Raw genomic sequence first — 24455 nt, forward strand, 5'->3', positions numbered from 1 at the left:
CGTGGCCATGCAGGTGCTATTAGAATCACTGATGCTCTCTCCTGTTTGATTTTGGCAATCAATCGAGGAAGCAGCGGGAAGGGTGGAAACACATAAGCCATCCTGAAGTTCCAAGGTGCTGTCAAAGCATCTATCAGAACCGCTCCCGGATCCCTGGATCTGGATCCGTAGCGAGGAAGTTTGGCGTTCTGGCGAGACGCCATGAGATCTATATCTGGTTTGCCCCAACGTCGAAGTATTTGGGCAAAGACCTCCGGATGAAGTTCCCACTCCCCCGGATGAAAAGTCTGGCGACTCAAGAAATCCGCCTCCCAGTTCTCTACTCCCGGGATGTGGATTGCTGACAGGTGGCAAGAGTGAGACTCTGCCCAGCGAAATATCTTTGATACTTCCATCATTGCTAGGGAGCTTCTTGTCCCTCCCTGATGGTTGATGTAAGCTACAGTCGTGATGTTGTCCGACTGAAACCTGATGAACCCCCGAGTTTTTAACTGGGGCCAAGCTAGAAGGGCATTGAGAACTGCTCTCAATTCCAGAATGTTTATTGGCAGGAGACTTTCCTCCTGACTCCATTGTCCCTGAGCCTTCAGAGAATTCCAGACAGCGCCCCAACCTAGTAGGCTGGCGTCTGTTGTTACAATTGTCCAGTCCGGCCTGCTGAATGGCATCCCCCTGGACAGATGTGGCCGAGAAAGCCACCATAGAAGAGAGTTTCTGGTCTCTTGATCCAGATTCAGAGTGGGGGACAAATCTGAGTAATCCCCATTCCACTGACTCAGCATGCACAATTGCAGCGGTCTGAGATGTAGGCGTGCAAAGGGTACTATGTCCATTGCTGCTACCATTAAGCCGATCACCTCCATGCATTGAGCTACTGACGGGAGTTGAATGGAATGAAGGACACGGCATGCATTTAGAAGCTTTGTTAATCTGTCTTCTGTCAGATAAATCTTCATTTCTACAGAATCTATAAGAGTCCCCAAGAATGGAACTCTTGTGAGAGGAAAGAGAGAACTCTTCTTTTCGTTCACTTTCCATCCATGCGACCTTAGAAATGCCAGAACTAACTCTGTATGAGACTTGGCAGTTTGAAAGCTTGAAGCTTGTATCAGAATGTCGTCTAGGTACGGAGCTACCGAAATTCCTTGCGGTCTTAGTACCGCCAGAAGGGCACCCAGAACCTTTGTGAAGATTCTTGGAGCCGTAGCCAATCCGAATGGAAGGGCTACAAACTGGTAATGCCTGTTTAAGAAGGCAAACCTTAGATACCGGTAATGATCTTTGTGAATCGGTATGTGAAGGTAAGCATCCTTTAAATCCACTGTGGTCATGTACTGACCCTCTTGGATCATGGGTAAGATTGTCCGAATAGTTTCCATTTTGAACGATGGAACTCTTAGGAATTTGTTTAGGATCTTTAAATCCAAAATTGGCCTGAAAGTTCCCTCTTTTTTGGGAACCACAAACAGGTTTGAGTAAAACCCTTGTCCTTGTTCCGACCGCGGAACCGGATGGATCACTCCCATTAATAATAGATCTTGTACACAGCGTAGAAACGCGTCTTTCTTTATTTGGTTTGTTGACAACCTTGACAGATGAAATCTCCCTCTTGGGGGAGAGAATTTGAAGTCTAGAAGGTATCCCTGAGATATGATCTCTAGCGCCCAGGGATCCTGGACATCTCTTGCCCAAGCCTGGGCGAAGAGAGAGAGTCTGCCCCCCACTAGATCCGGTCCCGGATCGGGGGCCCTCGGTTCATGCTGTCTTAGGGGCAGCAGCAGGTTTCCTGGCCTGCTTGCCCTTATTCCAGGACTGGTTAGGTTTCCAGCCTTGTCTGTAACGAGCAACAGCTCCTTCCTGTTTTGGTGCAGTGGAAGTTGATGCTGTTCCTGTTTTGAAATTCCGAAAGGGACGAAAATTAGACTGTCTAGCCTTAGCTTTGGCTTTGTCTTGAGGTAGAGCGTGGCCCTTACCTCCTGTAATGTCAGCAATAATTTCTTTCAAACCGGGCCCAAATAAAGTTTGCCCCTTGAAAGGTATATTAAGTAATTTGGACTTAGAAGTTACATCAGCCGACCAGGATTTTAGCCACAGCGCCCTACGTGCCTGAATGGCGAATCCTGAATTCTTAGCCGTAAGTTTGGTTAAATGTACTACGGCCTCCGAAATGAATGAATTAGCTAGTTTAAGGACTCTAAGCCTGTCCGTAATGTCGTCCAGCGTAGCTGAACTAAGGTTCTCTTCCAGAGACTCAATCCAAAATGCTGCCGCAGCCGTAATCGGCGCGATGCATGCAAGGGGTTGCAATATAAAACCTTGTTGAACAAACATTTTCTTAAGGTAACCCTCTAATTTTTTATCCATAGGATCTGAAAATAGTGGTACGCTTAGCGGGATAGTGGTACGCTTAGCTAAAGTAGAAACTGCTCCCTCCACCTTAGGGACCGTTTGCCATAAGTCCCGTGTGGTGGCGTCTATTGTAAACATCTTTCTAAATATTGGAGGGGGTGAGAACGGCACACCGGGTCTATCCCACTCCTTAGTAACAATTTCAGTTAATCTCTTAGGTATAGGAAAAACGTCAGTACTCGCCGGTACCGCAAAGTATTTATCCAACCTACATATTTTCTCTGGTATTGCAACAGTGTTACAATCGTTAAGAGCTGCTAAGACCTCCCCTAGTAATACACGGAGGTTTTCCAATTTAAATTTAAAATTTGAAATATCTGAATCCAATCTGCTTGGATCAGAACCGTCACCTACAGAATGAAGCTCTCCGTCCTCATGCTCTGCAAGCTGTGACGCAGTATCAGACATGGCCCTAGAATTATCAGCGCACTCTGTTCTCACCCCAGAGTGATCACGCTTGCCTCTTAGTTCTGGTAATTTAGCCAAAACTTCAGTCATAACAGTAGCCATATCTTGTAATGTTATCTGTAATGGCTGCCCAGATGTACTAGGCGCCATAATATCACGCACCTCCCGGGCGGGAGATGCAGGTACTGACACGTGAGGCGAGTTAGTCGGCATAACTCTCCCCTCGCTGTTTGGTGAAATTTGTTCAATTTGTACAGATTGGCTTTTATTTAAAGTAGCATCAATACAGTTAGTACATAAATTTCTATTGGGCTCCACCTTGGCATTGGAACAAATGACACAGGTATCTTCCTCTGAATCAGACATGTTTAACACACTAGCAATAAACATGCAACTCGGTTACAATTTTATTTAACAAAAACGTACTGTGCCTCAAGAAGCACTAAACGATTAAATGACAGTTGAAATAATGAACTGAAAAACAGTTATAGCATCACTCTTTACAAACAACACAACTTTTTAGCAAAGGTTTGTTCCCATTAGTAAAATAACACTAATTAAATTTTAAACATAAAAATTACAGAGCAACGTTTTAAATCACAGTCACTATATAAGTCTCACAGCTCTGCTGAGAGAATCTACCTCCCTTCAAAGAAGTTTGAAGACCCCTGAGTTCTGTTAGAGATGAACCGGATCATGCAGAAAATACAAGAGTAACTGACTGGAAATTTTTGATGCGTAGCAAAGAGCGCCAAAAACGGCCCCTCCCTCTCACACACAGCAGTGAGAGAGAAACGAAACTGTCATAATTAAAACAAGCAAACTGCCAAGTGGAAAAATAATGCCCAAATATTTATTCACTCAGTACCTCATTAATGCAAACGATTCTACATTCCAGCAAAAACGTTTAACATGAAAAATACCTAATAAAAGGTTTAATGTACTTTTACAGAGTAATTCCGGTGAAATACCATCCCCAGAATACTAAAATGTAGAGCATACATACATGTTCATTATAACGGTATGGCAGGATTTTTTCATCAATTCCATTCAGAAAATAAAAACTGCTACATACCTCAATGCAGATTCAACTGCCCGCTGTCCCCTGATCTGAAGTTTTTACCTCCCTCAGATGGCCGAGAAACAGCAATATGATCTTAACTACTCCGGTTAAAATCATAAGAAAAACTCTGGTAGATTCTTCTTCAAACTCTGCCAGAGAGGTAATAACACGCTCCGGTGCTATTGTAAAATAACAAACTTTTGATTGAAGTTCTAAAAACTAAGTATAATCACCATAGTCCTCTCACACCTCCTATCTAGTCTTTGGGTGCAAGAGAATGACTGGAGGTGACGTAGAGGGGAGGAGCTATATAGCAACTCTGCTGGGTGAATCCTCTTGCACTTCCTGTAGGGGAGCAGATAATATCCCAGAAGTAATGATGACCCGTGGACTGATCACACATAACAGAAGAAAATGGGTTTTCATGTCCCTTTAAGGAAATAGAATCAATATTTTAACGTCACTTTATGTTGTTTTTCTTAAAAAAGAAATCAGACAAAATCCTGTTGCCACAACTTTGAAGCCAGTACTACTCAATATAATTTGAACTTAAAATAAATTACTTTCCTATCCTTTAGAAGTTGATTTATCTTACGGTGCTTATTGTTGAGGCAAAATGGCAATTAAACTAGAATAACTATTCATCTGTTTCATCGAGAAGGAAAACTAGGGAGATATGAACTGTGTTTGAGTGAGAGAGAAAAAAATCTCACTACAGCAATGCTTTCAATAATTTGACGTATCTTATCTTTGGGCACAGATGTTTATCGAAGTGTTTCTTATGTTTATGCATAACATACCTAGAAACTAAACAAGATATTAATGTCATCTGACATTAACGCTGATTACAATTAAAATATCTTCCCCTCAACCAGAACATTTTAAGGCGCAGTCAAGAAAATGTAATCCTTTCAGGATAGCTATACATCAATATCTGTCTAAAATGGTATTCACCAGAAGAACTGTGCAAGGAAACGCTTGGCATGAAACAGGAAAGCAGGTGCTCCAAGACTAAACTAGGTTTAACGACCAAGTGGCTCTGTATTATACAACGTAATGAACATTCTAATTGTTATTTAGATGATAATCCTGTATCTTTCCCAATACACTCTCCAAATCAGTTTCCTCCCAACATAAGTGCTGGGGTTACAATATAGTCCAATGCTTTTATATGCCCCTTCTTTAAAGGGACATTCCATTCAAAATTGGAATGCACATGGGTACATTTCAATTTGAACATAAGCATGTTTGCAATATACAAATATAAGCAAAAATGTTTCTAATAAAATATATAGCTATTCCAATAGTGTCCTTAAGGGGAGAGTATACTATAAATTTGTTTTTCCCTTAATGTGTTTCCAAATACTTTTTTTACCAGCTGCAAAGTACAAAAAATATGAGATTTGCATTTTTAAGGTTATTTGTTTATATGAATTAGCTGATTTTGTGTTTTGAAGCCACAACCTAATAAAATGGGTTGAGCTTGTAGGTGTAATCAGATATCATTACTTTTATCACATTGTGTACATATATCTGCTTCTTTATCTTATATCTGTCCATAAATCAATCACCAATACTTGGAGAGAACAATGGAAAATTAAAATTACCTTATCTCTTCTATAACCCAATGGGAGTGTAATTTCTTCTACTGGCTGGGTTAACACAGCTTGGCCTCGTGGCCAAAAACTTTCAGGATGGGTGGGGATACCACAGGCTAAATAAACTAATTCAAATGCCAATATAAGGGTAATGGAAATACTTGTAAATAATTTAATACACTCCAGCAGGTCAAGTGGATCATCGGGAACAAATTAAAGGGGAGACATTTTTTGAGTAAACTGTCCCTTTAAGTATCCTCCATGCACCAGCATTTCGAATACTGCAATTGCTCAGAGTCTAAGGTGCTTGTATTATCTGGTAATGACTGAATTTGAATCATTGTTGACCTGATACAAGCCACACTGGCTCTCTTAGCAGCTGCAGTATTTAAAATGCTAGTACACTTAAAGGGACACTAAACGCAAATTTTTCTTTCATGATTCAATTTTTAGAAACTTTCTAATTTACTCCTATTATCAATTTTTCTTTGTTCTCTTGCTATCTTTATTTAAAAAGCAGGAATGTGATGCATAGGAGCCGGCCCATTTTTGGTTGAGAACCTGGGTTATGCTTGCTTATTGGTGGGTAAATGTCAGCCTCCAATAAGCAAGTGCTATCCATGGTGCTGAACCTAAAATGGGCTGGCTGCTAAGATTTACATTCATGATTTTCAAGTATAGATAGCAAGAGAACGAAGAAAAATTGATAATAGGAATAAACTAAAAAGTTAATTAAAATTGCATGCTTTATCTGAATCACGAAAGAAAAAAAATGGGTTCAGTGTCCCTTTAAGGGTTGATTTATCAAAGGCTTCGCCTGCCTTCACCCCCCTATGACTGCAGGTTATCACAAGAGAATTGTGCCACAGGGCCAGTTTATACATTAGGCACAGAAGGTACTGTGCCTAGGGGCCACAAGAAGCAGAAAAGAAAAATTAGACTGGATTTCAATTTTAACCGGAACGTCCCTTTAATTTGTATTATGTTTGCAATTATACAGTATATTTAGTACTGTACTGCTCTAAGCACACACAAATGTTCCACTCCATTCATCCTGGTCTACCAGTTATTCACATACAGTTTAAACAGCCCACAGCTCATTTCCACCAGTAAAGCCTCTTCTATAAGAAGCACAAACAGAGCAGGGTTTAACCCATTTTCCATCAGTAGCACACAATTAACTTCATTGACGCTACACCTTGTGCCTAAGAGGACACATCATTTCTCTATGCACCCTTTGGTGCATGCTTTACTCCTTTATGCTCATGTGTCTAATTGGAGCTATGTAACGTCATTAATCATAATGTTAATGTTGCGCAAAATTGTATTTACCAAGCCTGGCACAGATAGCCAGGCGTAGGGGAGAATGCAAAGGCATATCAAAGCACATGGAGGAAAAATGTCTGCCCTCTAAATGCCAGCTAAGTGTAAGTATTACGCACCAGGCCCATGATGTGGCTCTGAATATGCCACCTCAAAATTTGTTCTTAGGCCCTTTTGTGCTTGGGCATAAATACTCCCAGGACCGTTTGTGCCTGAACTATGTATTTTTCATTGCTTATTCTGAGATCCCAAACTGCTAATGTGTAGCTTATGACTATCTGATATACTGGAAAGCATTTGGCTAAGATCTTTTACTGCTGATTCATATCAAACCCATTTGTAGCCATGTCCACTTACATGACACATATGTAGCTAAAATAAAAAGCCTGACATTTGCTCCTGCTCTCCAATCAAAAGTTCAAAGGTTACGTCAACCAAGTATAAGTCTGCACTCCCCAGTCTTTTTTATTTATTTTGTAAGCCTGACGAAGAACGTTCTACAAATGTAAATTTTAAATCCAATCTTCAACCATTTAAAGCTGTATCTGAAGGCATATTTTTCATAGTCTCCTCATCTATATTTGGCACTAAAATACTAAGACTCTCATTTAAGTTATATCCGGTGCAGTATCTGAACAGCAATAATGTTTACAGTTAATTAGCAGCATATGGTGCAGTACAAGACTTCATGTTCTCAATGAAGTTTCCTCTAATGAGGCCCTTATTTCATTTGCACAGCTCCAACTGTTCTTTCAGAATCCCGTGTGTTGTTATTATTACTAATTCCAAAAGAATATTTTGCGTGACAGATTTCCTGGAAGAACATTTTATCAACATGATAAGATTTTCAGGAAAATATATAAGATTTTCAGTGATCTCAGATAACTCAGAAAGATTTTTAAGTGCCAGGCCTGCAAAATCAAAAGTAGATGACTGATAAAGCTAATTTAAATGGACATTCTGATGCAGAGGTAGGCAAGCTATAGCCCAGGAGCTAAACCAGGCCCGGCACCTGTTTTGTACGGACTGTGAGCTAACAATGGATTTTACATTTTGAATCCTTCAACAACAACAACAAAAAATCAAAAGAATAATAATAATTGGTGACACGTGAAAATCATATGGAATTAAAAATGTCAGGTCCATAAATAGAGCATTATAGGAACACCGCAACCCTCTTTGGTTTATGTATTGTCTATAGCTACATTCGTATGACAACAGTAGAAATGAGTAGCTGTCACAGTGACCATATGGGGGTTTTCATTGCTTTGGAATGCTGCTTGTCACTGGCACAATATTCCCATTTAAAGGGACACTAAACCCAAAAGTTTTCTTTCATGATTCAGATAGATAATACAATTTTAAACAACATTCCAATTAACTTCTATTATCTAATTTGCTTCATTCTTTAGATATCCTTTGTTGAAGAAATATCACTGCATATGGGTGAGCCAATCATACAAGGCATCTATGTGCAGCCACCAATCAGCTGCTACTGAGCCTATCTAGATATGCTTTTCAGCAAAGGATATAAAGCGAATGAAGAAAAACAGAATTTATGTTTACCTGATAAATTTCTTTCTCCAACGGTGTGTCCGGTCCACGGCGTCATCCTTACTTGTGGGATATTCTCTTCCCCAACAGGAAATGGCAAAGAGCCCAGCAAAGCTGGTCACATGATCCCTCCTAGGCTCCGCCTACCCCAGTCATTCGACCGACGTTAAGGAGGAATATTAGCATAGGAGAAACCATATGGTACCGTGGTGACTGTAGTTAAAGAAAATAAATTATCAGACCTGATTAAAAAAACCAGGGCGGGCCGTGGACCGGACACACCGTTGGAGAAAGAAATTTATCAGGTAAACATAAATTCTGTTTTCTCCAACATAGGTGTGTCCGGTCCACGGCGTCATCCTTACTTGTGGGAACCAATACCAAAGCTTTAGGACACGGATGAAGGGAGGGAGCAAATCAGGTCACCTAAATGGAAGGCACCACGGCTTGCAAAACCTTTCTCCCAAAAATAGCCTCAGAAGAAGCAAAAGTATCAAACTTGTAAAATTTGGTAAAAGTGTGCAGTGAAGACCAAGTCGCTGCCCTACATATCTGATCAACAGAAGCCTCGTTCTTGAAGGCCCATGTGGAAGCCACAGCCCTAGTGGAATGAGCTGTGATTCTTTCGGGAGGCTGCCGTCCGGCAGTCTCGTAAGCCAATCTGATGATGCTTTTAATCCAAAAAGAGAGAGAGGTAGAAGTTGCTTTTTGACCTCTCCTTTTACCTGAATAAACAACAAACAAGGAAGATGTTTGTCTAAAATCCTTAGTAGCATCTAAATAGAATTTTAGAGCGCGAACAACATCCAAATTGTGCAACAAACGTTCCTTCTTTGAAACTGGTTTCGGACACAGAGAAGGCACGATAATCTCCTGGTTAATGTTTTTGTTAGAAACAACTTTCGGAAGAAAACCAGGTTTAGTACGTAAAACCACCTTATCTGCATGGAACACCAGATAAGGAGGGGAACACTGCAGAGCAGATAATTCTGAAACTCTTCTAGCAGAAGAAATTGCAACTAAAAACAAAACTTTCCAAGATAATAACTTAATATCAACGGAATGTAAGGGTTCAAACGGAACCCCCTGAAGAACTGAAAGAACTAAATTGAGACTCCAAGGAGGAGTCAAAGGTTTGTAAACAGGCTTAATTCTAACCAAAGCCTGAACAAAGGCTTGAACATCTGGCACAGCTGCCAGCTTTTTGTGAAGTAACACCGACAAGGCAGAAATCTGTCCCTTCAGGGAACTTGCCGATAATCCTTTTTCCAATCCTTCTTGAAGGAAGGATAGAATCCTAGGAATCTTAACCTTGTCCCAAGGGAATCCTTTAGATTCACACCAACAGATATATTTTTTCCAAATTTTGTGGTAAATCTTTCTAGTTACAGGCTTTCTGGCCTGAACAAGAGTATCGATAACAGAATCTGAGAAACCTCGCTTCGATAAAATCAAGCGTTCAATCTCCAGGCAGTCAGCTGGAGTGAAACCAGATTCGGATGTTCGAACGGACCCTGAACAAGAAGGTCTCGTCTCAAAGGTAGCTTCCAAGGTGGAGCCGATGACATATTCACCAGATCTGCATACCAAGTCCTGCGTGGCCACGCAGGAGCTATCAAGATCACCGACGCCCTCTCCTGATTGATCCTGGCTACCAGCCTGGGAATGAGAGGAAACGGCGGAAACACATAAGCTAGTTTGAAGGTCCAAGGTGCTACTAGTGCATCCACTAGAGCCGCCTTGGGATCCCTGGATCTGGACCCGTAACAGGGAACTTTGAAGTTCTGACGAGAGGCCATTAGATCCATGTCTGGAATGCCCCACAGCTGAGTGACTAGGGCAAAGATTTCCGGATGGAGTTCCCACTCCCCCGGATGCAATGTCTGACGACTCAGAAAATCCGCTTCCCAATTTTCCACTCCCGGGATGTGGATAGCAGACAGGTGGCAGGAGTGAGACTCCGCCCATAGAACAATCTTGGTCACTTCCTCCATCGCTAGGGAACTCCTTGTTCCCCCCTGATGGTTGATGTACGCAACAGTCGTCATGTTGTCTGATTGAAACCGTATGAACTTGGTCCTCGCTAGCTGAGGCCAAGCCTTGAGAGCATTGAATATCGCTCTCAGTTCCAGAATATTTATCGGTAGAAGAGATTCTTCCCGAGACCAAAGACCCTGAGCTTTCAGGGATCCCCAGACCGCGCCCCAGCCCGTCAGACTGGCGTCGGTCGTGACAATGACCCACTCTGGTCTGCGGAATGTCATCCCTTGTGACAGGTTGTCCAGGGACAGCCACCAACGGAGTGAGTCTCTGGTCCTCTGATTTACTTGTATCTTTGGAGACAAGTCTGTATAGTCCCCATTCCACTGACTGAGCATGCACAGTTGTAATGGTCTTAGATGAATGCGCGCAAAAGGAACTATGTCCATTGCCGCTACCATCAACCCGATCACTTCCATGCACTGAGCTACGGAAGGAAGAGGAACGGAATGAAGTATCCGACAAGAGTCCAGAAGCTTTGTTATTCTGGCCTCTGTTAGAAAAATCCTCATTTCTGAGGAATCTATAATTGTTCCCAAGAAGGGAACCCTTGTTGACGGGGATAGAGAACTCTTTTCCACGTTCACTTTCCAGCCGTGAGATCTGAGAAAGGCCAGGACGATGTCCGTGTGAGCCTTTGCTCGAGGGAGGGACGACGCTTGAATCAGAATGTCGTCCAGGTAGGGTACTACTGCAATGCCCCTTGGTCTTAGCACCGCTAGAAGGGACCCTAGTACCTTTGTGAAAATCCTTGGAGCAGTGGCTAATCCGAAAGGAAGCGCCACGAACTGGTAATGTTTGTCCAGGAATGCAAACCTTAGGAACCGATGATGTTCCTTGTGGATAGGAATATGTAGATACGCATCCTTTAAATCCACCGTGGTCATGAATTGACCTTCCTGGATGGAAGGAAGAATAGTTCGAATGGTTTCCATCTTGAACGATGGGACCTTGAGAAATTTGTTTAAGATCTTGAGATCTAGGATTGGTCTGAACGTTCCCTCTTTTTTGGGAACTATGAACAGATTGGAGTAGAACCCCATCCCTTGTTCTCTTAATGGAACAGGATGAATCACTCCCATTTTTAACAGGTCTTCTACACAATGTAAGAACGCCTGTCTTTTTATGTGGTCTGAAGACAACTGAGATCTGTGGAACCTCCCCCTTGGGGGAAGTCCCTTGAATTCCAGAAGATAACCCTGGGAGACTATTTCTAGCGCCCAAGGATCCAGAACATCTCTTGCCCAAGCCTGAGCGAAGAGAGAGAGTCTGCCCCCCACCAGATCCGGTCCCGGATCGGGGGCCAATATTTCATGCTGTCTTGGTAGCAGTGGCAGGTTTCTTGTCCTGCTTTCCCTTGTTCCAGCCTTGCATTGGTCTCCAAGCTGGCTTGGCCTGAGAAGTATTACCCTCTTGCTTAGAGGACGTAGCACCTTGGGCTGGTCCGTTTTTACGAAAGGGACGAAAATTAGGTCTATTTTTTGCCTTGAAAGGCCGATCCTGAGGAAGGGCGTGGCCCTTACCCCCAGTGATATCAGAGATAATCTCTTTCAAGTCAGGACCAAACAGCGTTTTCCCCTTGAAAGGAATGTTTAGTAGCTTGTTCTTGGAAGACGCATCAGCCGACCAAGATTTCAACCAAAGCGCTCTGCGCGCCACAATAGCAAACCCAGAATTCTTAGCCGCTAACTTAGCCAATTGCAAAGAGGCGTCTAGAGTGAAAGAATTAGCCAATTTGAGAGCATTGATTCTGTCCATAATCTCCTCATAAGGAGGAGAGTCACTATCGAGCACCTTAATCAGTTCATCAAACCAGAAATATGCGGCTGTAGTGACAGGGACAATGCATGAAATGGGTTGTAGAAGGTAACCCTGCTGAACAAACATCTTTTTAAGCAAACCTTCTAATTTTTTATCCATAGGATCTTTGAAAGCACAACTATCCTCTATGGGAATAGTGGTGCGTTTGTTTAAAGTAGAAACCGCTCCCTCGACCTTGGGGACTGACTGCCATAAGTCCTTTCTGGGGTCGACCATAGGAAACAATTTTTTAAATATGGGGGGAGGGACGAAAGGAATACCGGGCCTTTCCCATTCTTTATTAACAATGTCCGCCACCCGCTTGGGTATAGGAAAAGCTTCTGGGAGCCCCGGCACTTCTAGGAACTTGTCCATTTTACATAGTTTCTCTGGGATGACCAAATTTTCACAATCATCCAGAGTGGATAATACCTCCTTAAGCAAAATGCGGAGATGTTCCAATTTAAATTTAAATGTAATCACATCAGATTCAGCCTGCTGAGAAATGTTCCCTAAATCAGTAATTTCTCCCTCAGACAAAACCTCCCTGGCCCCCTCAGATTGGGTTAGGGGCCCTTCAGAGATATTAATATCAGCGTCGTCATGCTCTTCAGTAACTAAAACAGAGCATCCACGCTTACGCTGACAAGGGTTCATTTTGGCTAAAATGTTTTTGACAGAATTATCCATTACAGCCGTTAATTGTTGCATAGTAAGGAGTATTGGCGCGCTAGATGTACTAGGGGCCTCCTGAGTGGGCAAGACTCGTGTAGACGAAGGAGGGAATGATGCAGTACCATGCTTACTCCCCTCACTTGAGGAATCATCTTGGGCATCATTGTCATTATCACATAAATCACATTTATTTAAATGAATAGGAATTCTGGCTTCCCCACATTCAGAACACAGTCTATCTGGTAGTTCAGACATGTTAAACAGGCATAAACTTGATAAGAAAGTACAAAAAACGTTTTAAAATAAAACCGTTACTGTCACTTTAAATTTTAAACTGAACACACTTTATTACTGCAATTGCGAAAAAACATGAAGGAATTGTTCAAAATTCACCAAACTTTCACCACAGTGTCTTAAAGCCTTGAAAATATTGCACACCAATTTTGGAAGCTTTAACCCTTAAAATAACGGAACCGGAGCCGTTTTAAGCTTTAACCCCTTTACAGTCCCTGGTATCTGCTTTGCTGAGACCCAACCAAACCCAAAGGGGAATACGATACCAAATGACGCCTTCAGAAGTCTTTTATAAGTATCAGAGCTCCTCTCACATGCGACTGCATGCCATGCCTCTCAAAAACAAGTGCGCAACACCGGCGCGAAAATGAGACTCTGCCTATGCTTTGGGAAAGCCCCTAAAGAATAAGGTGTCTAAAACAGTGCCTGCCGATATTATTATATCAAAATACCCAGAATAAATGATTCCTCAAGGCTAAATAAGTGTTAATATCAATCGATTTAGCCCACAAAAAGTCTACAGTCTAAATAAGCCCTTGTGAAGCCCTTATTTACAATCGTAATAAACATGGCTTACCGGATCCCATAGGGAAAATGACAGCTTCCAGCATTACATCGTCTTGTTAGAATGTGTCATACCTCAAGCAGCAAAGGACTGCAAACTGTTCCCCCAACTGAAGTTAATTGCTCTCAACAGTCCTGTGTGGAACAGCCATGGATTTTAGTTACGGTTGTTAAAATCATTTTCCTCATACAAACAGAATTCTTCATCTCTTTTCTGTTTCTGAGTAAATAGTACGTACCAGCACTATTTGAAAATAACAAACTCTTGATTGAATAATGAAAAACTACAGTTAAACACTAAAAAACTCTAAGCCATCTCCGTGGAGATGTTGCCTGTACAACGGCAAAGAGAATGACTGGGGTAGGCGGAGCCTAGGAGGGATCATGTGACCAGCTTTGCTGGGCTCTTTGCCATTTCCTGTTGGGGAAGAGAATATCCCACAAGTAAGGATGACGCCGTGGACCGGACACACCTATGTTGGAGAAATTAGATAATAGAAGTAAATTAGAAAGTTGTTTAAAATTGCATGTTCTTTCTAAATCATGAAAGAAAAAATTGGGGTTTCATGTCCCTTTAAGGCTAATGCAAAGGCCAAGGCTAATGGTTGAGGCTGCAACCAAATTTCCTAGTGGCTCATTTGTTTGTAATATATTTTACATTTTGTCAATAATATTTTGTGAAGATTTGTTTTCTCTCGTTATAGAAATACCTATATAATATCCTTGACTTTGCCTCTTGGCTAGCAAAACCTAAAATATTTACTATCTGGCCATTTACAGCATCATTTAAAATAAATTCCTTACTTTTACTGTTTGTTCAACCCCTGTAAAAGGTTTAAATGCAAAGCTAAAGCTGTGTCCCTGAGACATTTTGAGCAAGGATACAGAAAATGACAAGCAGGAAAACAAGCGTTTCTACCAATTACTGACCATATCCTCATCTTAATAAGAAAGGGGGTATTCCTAGGGGCCGATTTATGAAAGTGCGAGCTGACATGATAGGATGTAGCGTATCATGTCCGCCACACATCGATAAAAGCAGACAGCATTCGCTGTCAGCATTTATCATTGCACAAGCAGTTATTGTGAACTGCTTGTGCAATGCAGCCCCCTGAAGATTTGCAGTCAATTTGCCGCTAGCAGGAGGTGTCAATCAGCCCGATCATATAGGATCGGGCGGATTGATGTCCGCAGCCTCAGAGCAGGCAGACAAGTTATGGAGCAGCGATCTTTAGACCGCTGCTTCTTAACTGCTGTGCGGAAACAGGGGCATCAAGCTCCACTCGGAGCTTGATAATTCTGCCCCATAGCATCTCTCAAACTGCAGTCTACTGAAAACAGTTTTTAAAGAACTCTTCAATTCTCAGGTGTTCTATGACACAATTCAAAAACATCTTACTATATATTTTTATTGATGAAAAAAGGAATGAACTTAAGTTTGGAAAATATATTTGAAATTTATATGTCTTCAAAAGCATAAAACAATTAATTACACATATTAGGACCAGTAAATCATGAACAGCACAAGCTAATCTAATGTACAGTGTAAAAATGATACTATATTATATTGTACTATACTTATCAGTACTCTCTAAATGCCAGGATATGAAGATACTCCTAATTTATCAGAAGCTGGTTGATTAGTAACGTCACCAGGCTGTGACACAAACACAGTATATTACATAAAATGAAAGTCATATGTATATAAAATGATATATGAGCACAGATGTATAAAAGTATAAATGTGTTTGTGTGTGCGTATGTACATGTGTGTGGGTGTATGCCTGTATACCTGCAACAACAAACACACTCTTTTATCATATAGCAGTTCATCTGCCCGGATGACCAATCCATATAAATATAACATGACAAAAGTAAAAAGGGCGGCTTGGTGGCCCTATCATTTTACAAATAATGCTATTTTTATGCACATGTTTAAATGAAAGGAGTGTCACTCTTAAACCCAAAATTTTTCTTTCATGATTCAGATAGAGAATACAATTTTAAACAATTTTCTTATTTACCTCTATTATCTAATCTGTTTAATTTTCTTGGTATCATTTGTTAAAGGGCCAGCAATGCACTACTGGTTTCTAACTGAACACATGGGTGAGCCAATCACAATCAATATATATATGCAGCCACCAATCAACAGCTAGAGCCTAGGTTCTCTGCTGCTCATGAACTTGCCTAGATAAACCTTTCAGCAAAGGATGACAAGATAAGGAAGCAAATTAAATAATAGAAGTAAATTGGAAAGTTGTTTAAAATTGGATTCTCTATCTAAATCATGAAAACATTTTTATGGGTTTCATGTCCCTTTAAGCTCTTCATGTAACAGAATAGAATTACTATTTACACCCTATATCCTTAAAGAGACATTCCAGCCAAAATTTAAATGCACATATATTAATAACATATTTGAATAGAAACATATTTGCAATATACATGTACTGGCAAAAATGTTTCTAGTAAAATTTATTACTGTCTTAGTGTTAACATTTTTCTCTGCACGTGCATGTGAAGCATTGCCAGATATTGTCACTGCACCCACATTTTAAATAATGCAGCAGCTCAGATCATTACTGGGGTTTGTATTATTTCAGCAATTAACCAATTGAGTCATTACCAGATGGTACAAGCACCTTAGGCTCTCTGAGTGCTGTGTTTAAAATGCTGGTGCACACTGCATACTTAAATACACTTTTGAAACAGCTATAGCTTTTATTAGAAGCATTTTTGCTAATAAATGTATATTACAAAATTGCTTCTGTTCAATATCGAAATGCACCCATGTAGTTTTCAATTTTGGCTTGAATATCTCTGTAACTAACAAGTAAAGAAAAACTTACAGAGCCAGATAATTCAGGCACCCAAATGTAGACTTCTGATTATTTAAAAAAACAAAACAAAATTAAAAAAACTGCTGTATTCCAAAAGTAATTTCTATCTTACAAAAAATAATCTAAGATTAATATATAACTTCTTCTTTACAAAATCGTTTTTTACATTTTGTAACGTGCTAGCAGAAAAAGAAAAACATATGTTATATATTCGATAAAATAAATAAACACATTAAACAATGCATCATCTCTAAATGTGAATGACAGAAGCAACAGGTGTTAAATATTACCAGTCTACTGAACTATAGATATGCATTAAAGGCTTCATTCTCTCTAAAGGTCATAGTTGTGCAGCATACGATCTGTAGACAAATTAGTAATGTACATGTCAAAACATACCTCGCTGGAGTTGTTCATATTTGCTGGAAGCTGAGTACCAGCAACTCCCTGGTTCCCGCTGGTATCAAAAACCTACAAATAAAGTGGAATCAATAATATAAGGAAAAAGAAGTATAAATGAGTAAGAGTAACACATTTTAAAGGGACATTAAACATAAAGGGACATTAAACAGGGAAAGTGACAAAATAATTTGTCTTAGCATACAGCATTTCAGTATATATATATATATAATTTGCATACGAACAGAGAAGCGCTCTACCAGGAACGAACAACAGCTCAGTGGCTTGTTCTATGGCGATTTACCACCCGGAAGCAGCCTCTTTTAGACCAGTGTGCTTTTCACAGAAGAAAACTTTCCTGAAGTATATCAGTCTGATCCCGCCAAGTAAGGTCAGTCCAGCCCCGAAATACCAGGCAATTCTCCTCTGAACAAGGAACATGACAACCCCAGACGATCGTTTCGGCCTCCTATGGGCCTCGTCAGTGAGGTGCAGCCACATTCCTCTAAGCACACTGGGCAAGGAGTCCACGTCTGGTTTCCCCCATCACCCATAGGGAGACTTCCCCAGGGTCATAATAATTTGCATACAAAGAGAGAAGCGCTCTACCAGGAACGAACAACAGCTCAGTGGCTTGTTCTATGGCGATTTACCACCCGGAAGCAGCCTCTTTTAGACCAGTGTGCTTTTCACAGAAGAAAACTTTACTGAAGTATATCAGTCTGATCCTGCCAAGTATGCAATACTATATATAAGCAACTGGAAGAAGGAGTCACTCACAGGGTCTTAAATCCAATAATACAATTGTATTTATTGACGTTTCGGGGTCACCCCCGTTTTCAAAATAAGCATTTTGAAAACAGGGGGTGACCCCGAAACATCAATAAATACAACGGTATTATTAGATTTAAGACCCTGTGAGTGACTCCTTCTTCCAGCTGCTTGTATTCATAATTGGAGTGCACCCAGGGCACTGCGGGCTATTTTGGGCCCTAAAGCTTAACCAGGAGTGCCACTACCATCTTCCTTATTTTATATATATATATATATATATATATATATACACACATACATTTTTGTTTGTTTACAGGGACATTAAACACTAAATACATTTTATAAGCCTAGCATTGAGGTTATTCCCTGCCTCATTCTAGTCATGGGTGCCCCTATATTGAAATCTTTCTGTTACTACATTCTAGTGCTGATCTGTTTTCACATGTGCAGCAACCCTCATTAAGATACCTGCAGTGTAACTTAGGTTTCATAATGGCAGCACCCAAGATTAGAGGGAGACGCATGACAATGAATTTAGTGTTTATGGTCCCTTTAAATTAACCTGTTTGCTTCCTTTTTTAGCAGTAGTATGCACTGCTTTAAACAGTGAGGCATGCAGAAATAATGCAGTCTCATCACTGTCAGCAAGAAACGCGCTATTACAGGACTGAAACACATAAAAAGCATTTGTTTATTATTATTATCGGTTAGTTGTAGAGCGCCAACAGATTCCGCAGTGCTAATTTTTCCTACACACAATTAAACATTTTATATTACAATCACAAAGTGCTGCATGTTCCTTTAAATTGTAGTGGTAACATTGTATATCAGTTCACCTGAGTAATTGATGGTCGTTTGTCTTTTCCCTTTCTAGCCAGAGTATCAAGACCTTTCAGGGATGAAAATAAACTCTTCTTACTTTGAGTTTTTTGTGAAAGCGACAATGTTCTCTTCCTTAGGGCTGACTCATCCCGTGAGCAGATCTAATGAAAATAAAGACATTGATATGAATACACTATTTTAATTGAATTTATGTTATGCAGTTACACAGAGAGTTTTTAAAGGGATAAGAAACCCTAAAATTTTCTTTCAAGATTTGGATAGCACATACAAATTTAAACAACTTCCCAATTTATCTCTTTTATCAAATTTGCTTCCTTCTCTTCTTATCCTTCGCTGAGAGAACAGCATTGCACTACTGGCAGCTAGCGGAACACATCTAGTTAGCCAATCACAAGAGACAAATGTGTGCAGGCGCCAATCAGCAACTAGCTCCCACTAGTGTAGGATATGTGCGTATTCATTTTCAATAAGGGATACTAAGAGAACAAAGTACATTTTAAAATAGAAGTGATTTTAAAAGTGTCTTAAAATGACATGCTCTATCTGAATCATGCAAGTTTCATTTTGACTTTCCTATATATTTAAAGCACAGATATTGAACTAAATTATACTAAAATATAAGAGCAGAAAACAATTGGAAAAAAAAACAACAGAGGCCAGTGATCCACAGCATCTAAAACAGAATTTCTAACCTCTAATAACGTCTATATATGTCTAGAAATAAACATTATTATGCTGCTTGTTTTAAGTATTATTTAAATCTGGCAATTGCTACAAATGCTTGTAACAAATAATGTACAGATACAAATGTAAAAGTAGACACTACTTGAAATAAGATCGGAAATGTGGGTCAAATAAAGAGATGCCTTTGAGCCCATGCAGGCCCTAGGTTTACACTGGCCAGCCTTTCTGTATATTTCAGCTATCTGGAATAATGTAACCATTTTGGATATTGGACCAGGAGTCATGAGAAAGCTAATTTAAAGGGACACAAAACACGAATTGTAAACAACATGATTTTAAACCTTCATATCTGAGAGTAATTTTACCTTGAAAACTGCAGCTTTATTTTGTCAAATGAGTATATTGTTTTATGTTTATTCATTTCACTGATTATCCTGTCCCAAATAAAACAGAACAGAACAGAACAAAAGAATAATGTCTAACCAATCACAACCTAATATTCAGATATAGCACAAACTCTGTTTGCACATGTGAAGTTGAGAGAGACTGGGGAAGCCTGCCCTTATCTCTTCCCTTAAAGGGACATTGTACACTAGATTTTTCTTTGCATAAATGTTTTGTAGATGATCCATTTATATAGCCCATCTGGGTGTGTTTTTGTAAAAATGTATAGTTTTGCTTATTTTAGATATTATTGTGCTGATTTTCAGACTCCTAACCAAGCCCTAGAGTTTTAGATGTATACTGATGTGTAAAGACTTCATACTGCTTCTGTTCTGTTTGTATAATGGGTCTTTTCATATGCAGGGGGGGGGCTTCTAAGTAAGTTTTAAAAAGGTTTTACACTGGATTTTTATATCAGTATCTGTGCATATTATTCTTTATAGTAGTGTCTTTTACATGCAGTTAAATGAAAATTGGTGTATACTGCCCCTTTAAGGTAGTTTAGGACAGATTCAATTTAGTTACTATTGCAAAGAATGCTTCTCCTATCATGATTGTTGATGCAAAACTGATAATCTACCTATTACAAACATGTGAATCTCAGGGGGGAGGGTAAACAAAAGCTCAAATAATTTGCCTAAAATTATTAAACCAAACTTCCTTTGTGAGAAAGTGAAACAAGCACAATTTTTAGATGTATTTTACAGCAAAAGGCAGCAAAATAAATAATAAATGTATATTGCAATGTTTCATTTTCAATAATGAAACATTTTATACGTTGTTGAAAGGGTCAAGTTTAATGGTCCTTTAAAGGGACACAAAACTGCTCCCTTTAACATTTAACAGTAAAAAAAGAAGTAATGTTAATAGAATATTTTGATAAATTAAGCAATCTTTTCCTCTTACTTACTTTAGGCATCCTCCTCCCTACTCTGCAGCCAATTTCTCTGCTCCTCCAGAAGCAGAGCATTAGAGCCAATCAGAAGCTGTAACACTCGCTTGTCTTCCACTTGAAGGAGCGCACTCATGCTGCCTTCAATCAGTCTCTACAATGGCAGTTCTTGCAGATCCTAAACTTCTACAGAGGCTAAAAGAAGGCGGCGTGATTGAGTGCTTTCAGTCTCTCCCAGATGACGAAAAAATGGCTGCTGAGTAGTGAATTCAGGGTAAAGGGAGGTTGATTTTAGAAAATATTCCATTAAGACAACTTATGTTTTAACAGGAAGTGTAAGGTATATATGACAATTTTTTACTGTTTTACAATTTTAAAAAGACCAGTTTGTGTCCCTTTAAACGGCTCAACTGTGCCATTATTTTTTTTTAAAACTATAAATACACTTTTTAACCAAGTTCCATAGACATTGGGCTACTAACTAACATATTCCAAGTGTAGACAAAAAAAATAAAAAAATAAAGACAAAAAAAAAACCTAACTGAAGAATTAAATTTAGCTCTAGTTTGCTGAAAATTTGCTTTGTTATATCTTTTTATTTCAACTGAAACAGCTGAAACAAGAAATGATAAATATTCATGTGATTTTTTTTTAAGCCTTTATACAGTTTTTTGTGTAGAACTACAATTTGGATTTGTCACCATTTCATTTTTCCATCAACATGATTAGAAAGCTTCTGACACTGATTATTAACATATCCAAGTCCTTAATGCACCACGCACATGCAAAATAACTTCACAAAATCATTTAAAGTGGGTAAGGGATTAACCCAGCTAAAAAATGTAGTCAGTATATTTACTGGCACAAACATATTTATTATTAATTTTAAACTGTGTTATGAGAATATTAAGTTCTCTTCTGCTGCATGCAGCGGTCTTTAGCATGTGCGGTGGTCTCTGTATCCAGAGTTTTCAGACAACTGGCTCTACAATGTCCCACTTCCCTGCAGCACTGCCACTTGCATATGCATAAGGCTAAACTAAGACACTTACTATGACATTGCCTTTGCAATTGGTTTATCTGAATCTGCAAGCAGCTTCTCTTCCGTTTATGAGATTGTTGAATCTTACTCTGCTCCATGTACTTCACTTAGTCTGTTCCCAAAGGATAAGGATGTCCTGCTTCAAGTTGCTCCATTCCCAACTACGTCGTGTCCAGTGTTTTTAAGGTGTTTGACCTGGTACTTCCTAACTAAATGTTTGTCAGGTCCTATTCTGCTTCCAAGTTACTGATCCGGTACGTTCCTTACTAAAAGTGTCAGTCTTGGTTTCTTCAGTTGCTGATCCAGTTTACACTTTATTCAAGTCCAGTTTTGCAGTTTCCAGTCTGAACAAGTACATTATTTACTTGTAGTACATCTTGGACCACTGAGGCTATTTTCTTCTGTCCACCAGACAACCTCTATCTACAACTACACTAAGTTCTCTCCAACGTTGTCTGCTCACAGTCAGCCCATGATAGCTACTTACCTTAGGAATTTCTTGTAACATGATAGTCTAATATAACGACATACATACCTTAAAATGCACTAACTTGAATTTCCAGATTTAAATGTAATTGTAAAATAGCAGTGTTTATGTCATATATAAAAAAAATATTGCAGATAAACTTGCCCTGGGTTGAATAATTTCATATTTTGTACATTTAAATTATATAATTATAATACACTGTTCTTTTATTCGTTAGAATAAGACATTTGGAATTATAAAATATAATATGGGTTTCTCAACAATTTGCTTTTCTTTTATCTTTAACAGAGAACTAGAAAAAATAAGTGTTTTTTTTTAATAAAATGAATAGTTGGAGAGCATAGGATTACTACCATCCCAAATCCTGCTGCCCTAGGCACAGGCCTTGCTGACCAAGGCCAAAATACACACTTGGTAGGGTGGTGGATTCATAAAATAAACTTCCATTTGAGGTGGTAAACACAAAGACTGTAAATGAATTAAAAAATGCCTGGGACATGCATAAGGCTATGTTAAGGAAAAAAATAATATGTAATATGGGTAGACTTGATGGGCCTTTTTGGTTCTTATCTACCGTCAAATTCTATGTGTCTATGTTTCTTGACATAGACAATACCATTGTCCTTTCGTTAATACAACTGTAAATGCTCCAAAAAGATGTGAACATTTGAATATTTTTCATCTCGTGTCCAAAATTAAAAAACCCCATAAATTATGACTTACCAGATAATTTCCTTTCCTTCGATACAGGGAGAGTCCACAGCTGCATTCATTACTTGTGGGGAAAAGACACCCCAGCCAAAGGCTTAAATACCTCCCCCACTTCCCTCAACCCCCAGTCATTCTGCCGAGGGAACAAGGAACATTAGGAGAAATATCAGGGTGAAAAAGGTTCCAGAAGAAAACAAAATAAATTTAGGGCCGCCCATCAAACTACACAGGCGGGAGCGGTGGACTCTCCTTGTATCGAAGGAAAGGAAATTATCTGGTAAGTCATAATTTAAGTTTTCCTTCTAACTACAGGGAGAGTCCACAGCTGCATGCATTACTTGTGGGAAACTAATACCCAAGCTACAGAGGACACTGAATGCTAACGGGAGGGCAAAAAGGAAGGCGGCCCAAGTCTGAGGGCACCACAGCCTGCAACCAACCCATTCTCCCGATGCTGCTGCAACAGAAGTAAAAAAGAAAAAGAATGTTCGGAGGACCAGATAGCCGCCCAACAATCAGAATCATAAAGATCTCATACCCGAAAACCAAGAAGACGTCACTGATTTTTAACTGAGCCATAACCTCTGAGGAGGCTAGAAACCCAATGGCTCCCAGGTCAAGTGAAAAAAAACACTCCTTTATTAACAATAAAGAAGGCAACCAAGACTCAGAGTCCCAAGACCATCAAGGCAAGATTCCCTAAGGGAAAAACCATTTTTCATTTAGAAATGAGAATACCATTTAAAATAACAATCCTAGGGAGAAAACCCTAATAAACTTGTAAACAACCTTAATAAAAGGAAACTCCTCTATGGAGTACGTCTTGTAAGATCACAACAAAGGGGCAATGGCAAGTAGAAAAACATCTACCGATGGAATAAATCGCTGAAACAGGAATTCAAAGAACCTTCCTGCATGGCTAGAAAAATTAATCCGTGCCACCCCAAAAAAAAGAGACTAAGCTTCAAGAAGAAGCAAGAAAGGTACCAGCCTGACTGTAGTCAGCGCCCCAGCAAAAAGAACGAAACACCTGATAGTGCAATGATCCTCTGGAGCAGAAGAACAATCAGGGAATCGAAAATTGCTTGCAATCCCACAATCAAGGAGCAAGGACTTCAACCCATCACCTTCCGCATACTATGCGATGAAGGTATTCATCAGGATAAGAGAGCTATCTGTCCCAAAAAAGACTGCTCTAGCCACCTCTATTAAGGAAATGCCCTTCCCCTGCTCATCCTGGGGAAAATAAAGACAGACTCCCAAAGTCCAATAGAGCCCAAACAGAAGAGCTCCTCCCTACAAGGGTGATCCTCAGCATCTATGATAGATGACGAGGGACCAAATATGCGCCACAAAAAGAACATAGCCCTTCCAGAACGCTCTCTCTCTATTAGGCCCAAACAATTTCTCGCATCCTCTCATAGAAATAGAAGTCTATGACGCCCAGTAACAATACCCATGGAGGCGAGAACGTTAAACCGTGATACTAACTCGTGGACATAAAAAGAACAATCAGTCTCACATGTCGCTAGCTTTGCTAGGATGAGACCAATTCCAACAACGAGTAATATGGTCCAACAGCACAGACTGAAGGCCCCAGAATAACCT

General features: G+C 39.8%; 1 protein-coding gene across 5 annotated transcripts in view; it reads right to left on the reverse strand.

Annotated features, from left to right (window-relative positions):
• Nucleotides 1-24455, reverse strand: part of TIAM2 (TIAM Rac1 associated GEF 2) — a 645041-nt gene that overhangs the window by 230408 nt on the left and 390178 nt on the right. For 4 of the 5 annotated variants that reach the window (XM_053710965.1, XM_053710968.1, XM_053710967.1 and 1 more), the window contains 2 exons: nt 18581-18727; nt 16971-17042 (listed from right to left, as the gene is read on the reverse strand). In XM_053710965.1, coding sequence (XP_053566940.1) covers nt 16971-17042; nt 18581-18727 — 219 coding nt within the window. Of the gene's footprint in view, nt 1-16970; nt 17043-18580; nt 18728-21659; nt 22119-24455 lie in introns of those variants that run through there. The other variant, XM_053710969.1, reaches the window with a different exon arrangement.

Source organism: Bombina bombina, chromosome 4 (genome assembly GCF_027579735.1).
Source record: "Bombina bombina isolate aBomBom1 chromosome 4, aBomBom1.pri, whole genome shotgun sequence".
NCBI classification, from domain to species: Eukaryota; Metazoa; Chordata; class Amphibia; order Anura; family Bombinatoridae; genus Bombina; species Bombina bombina.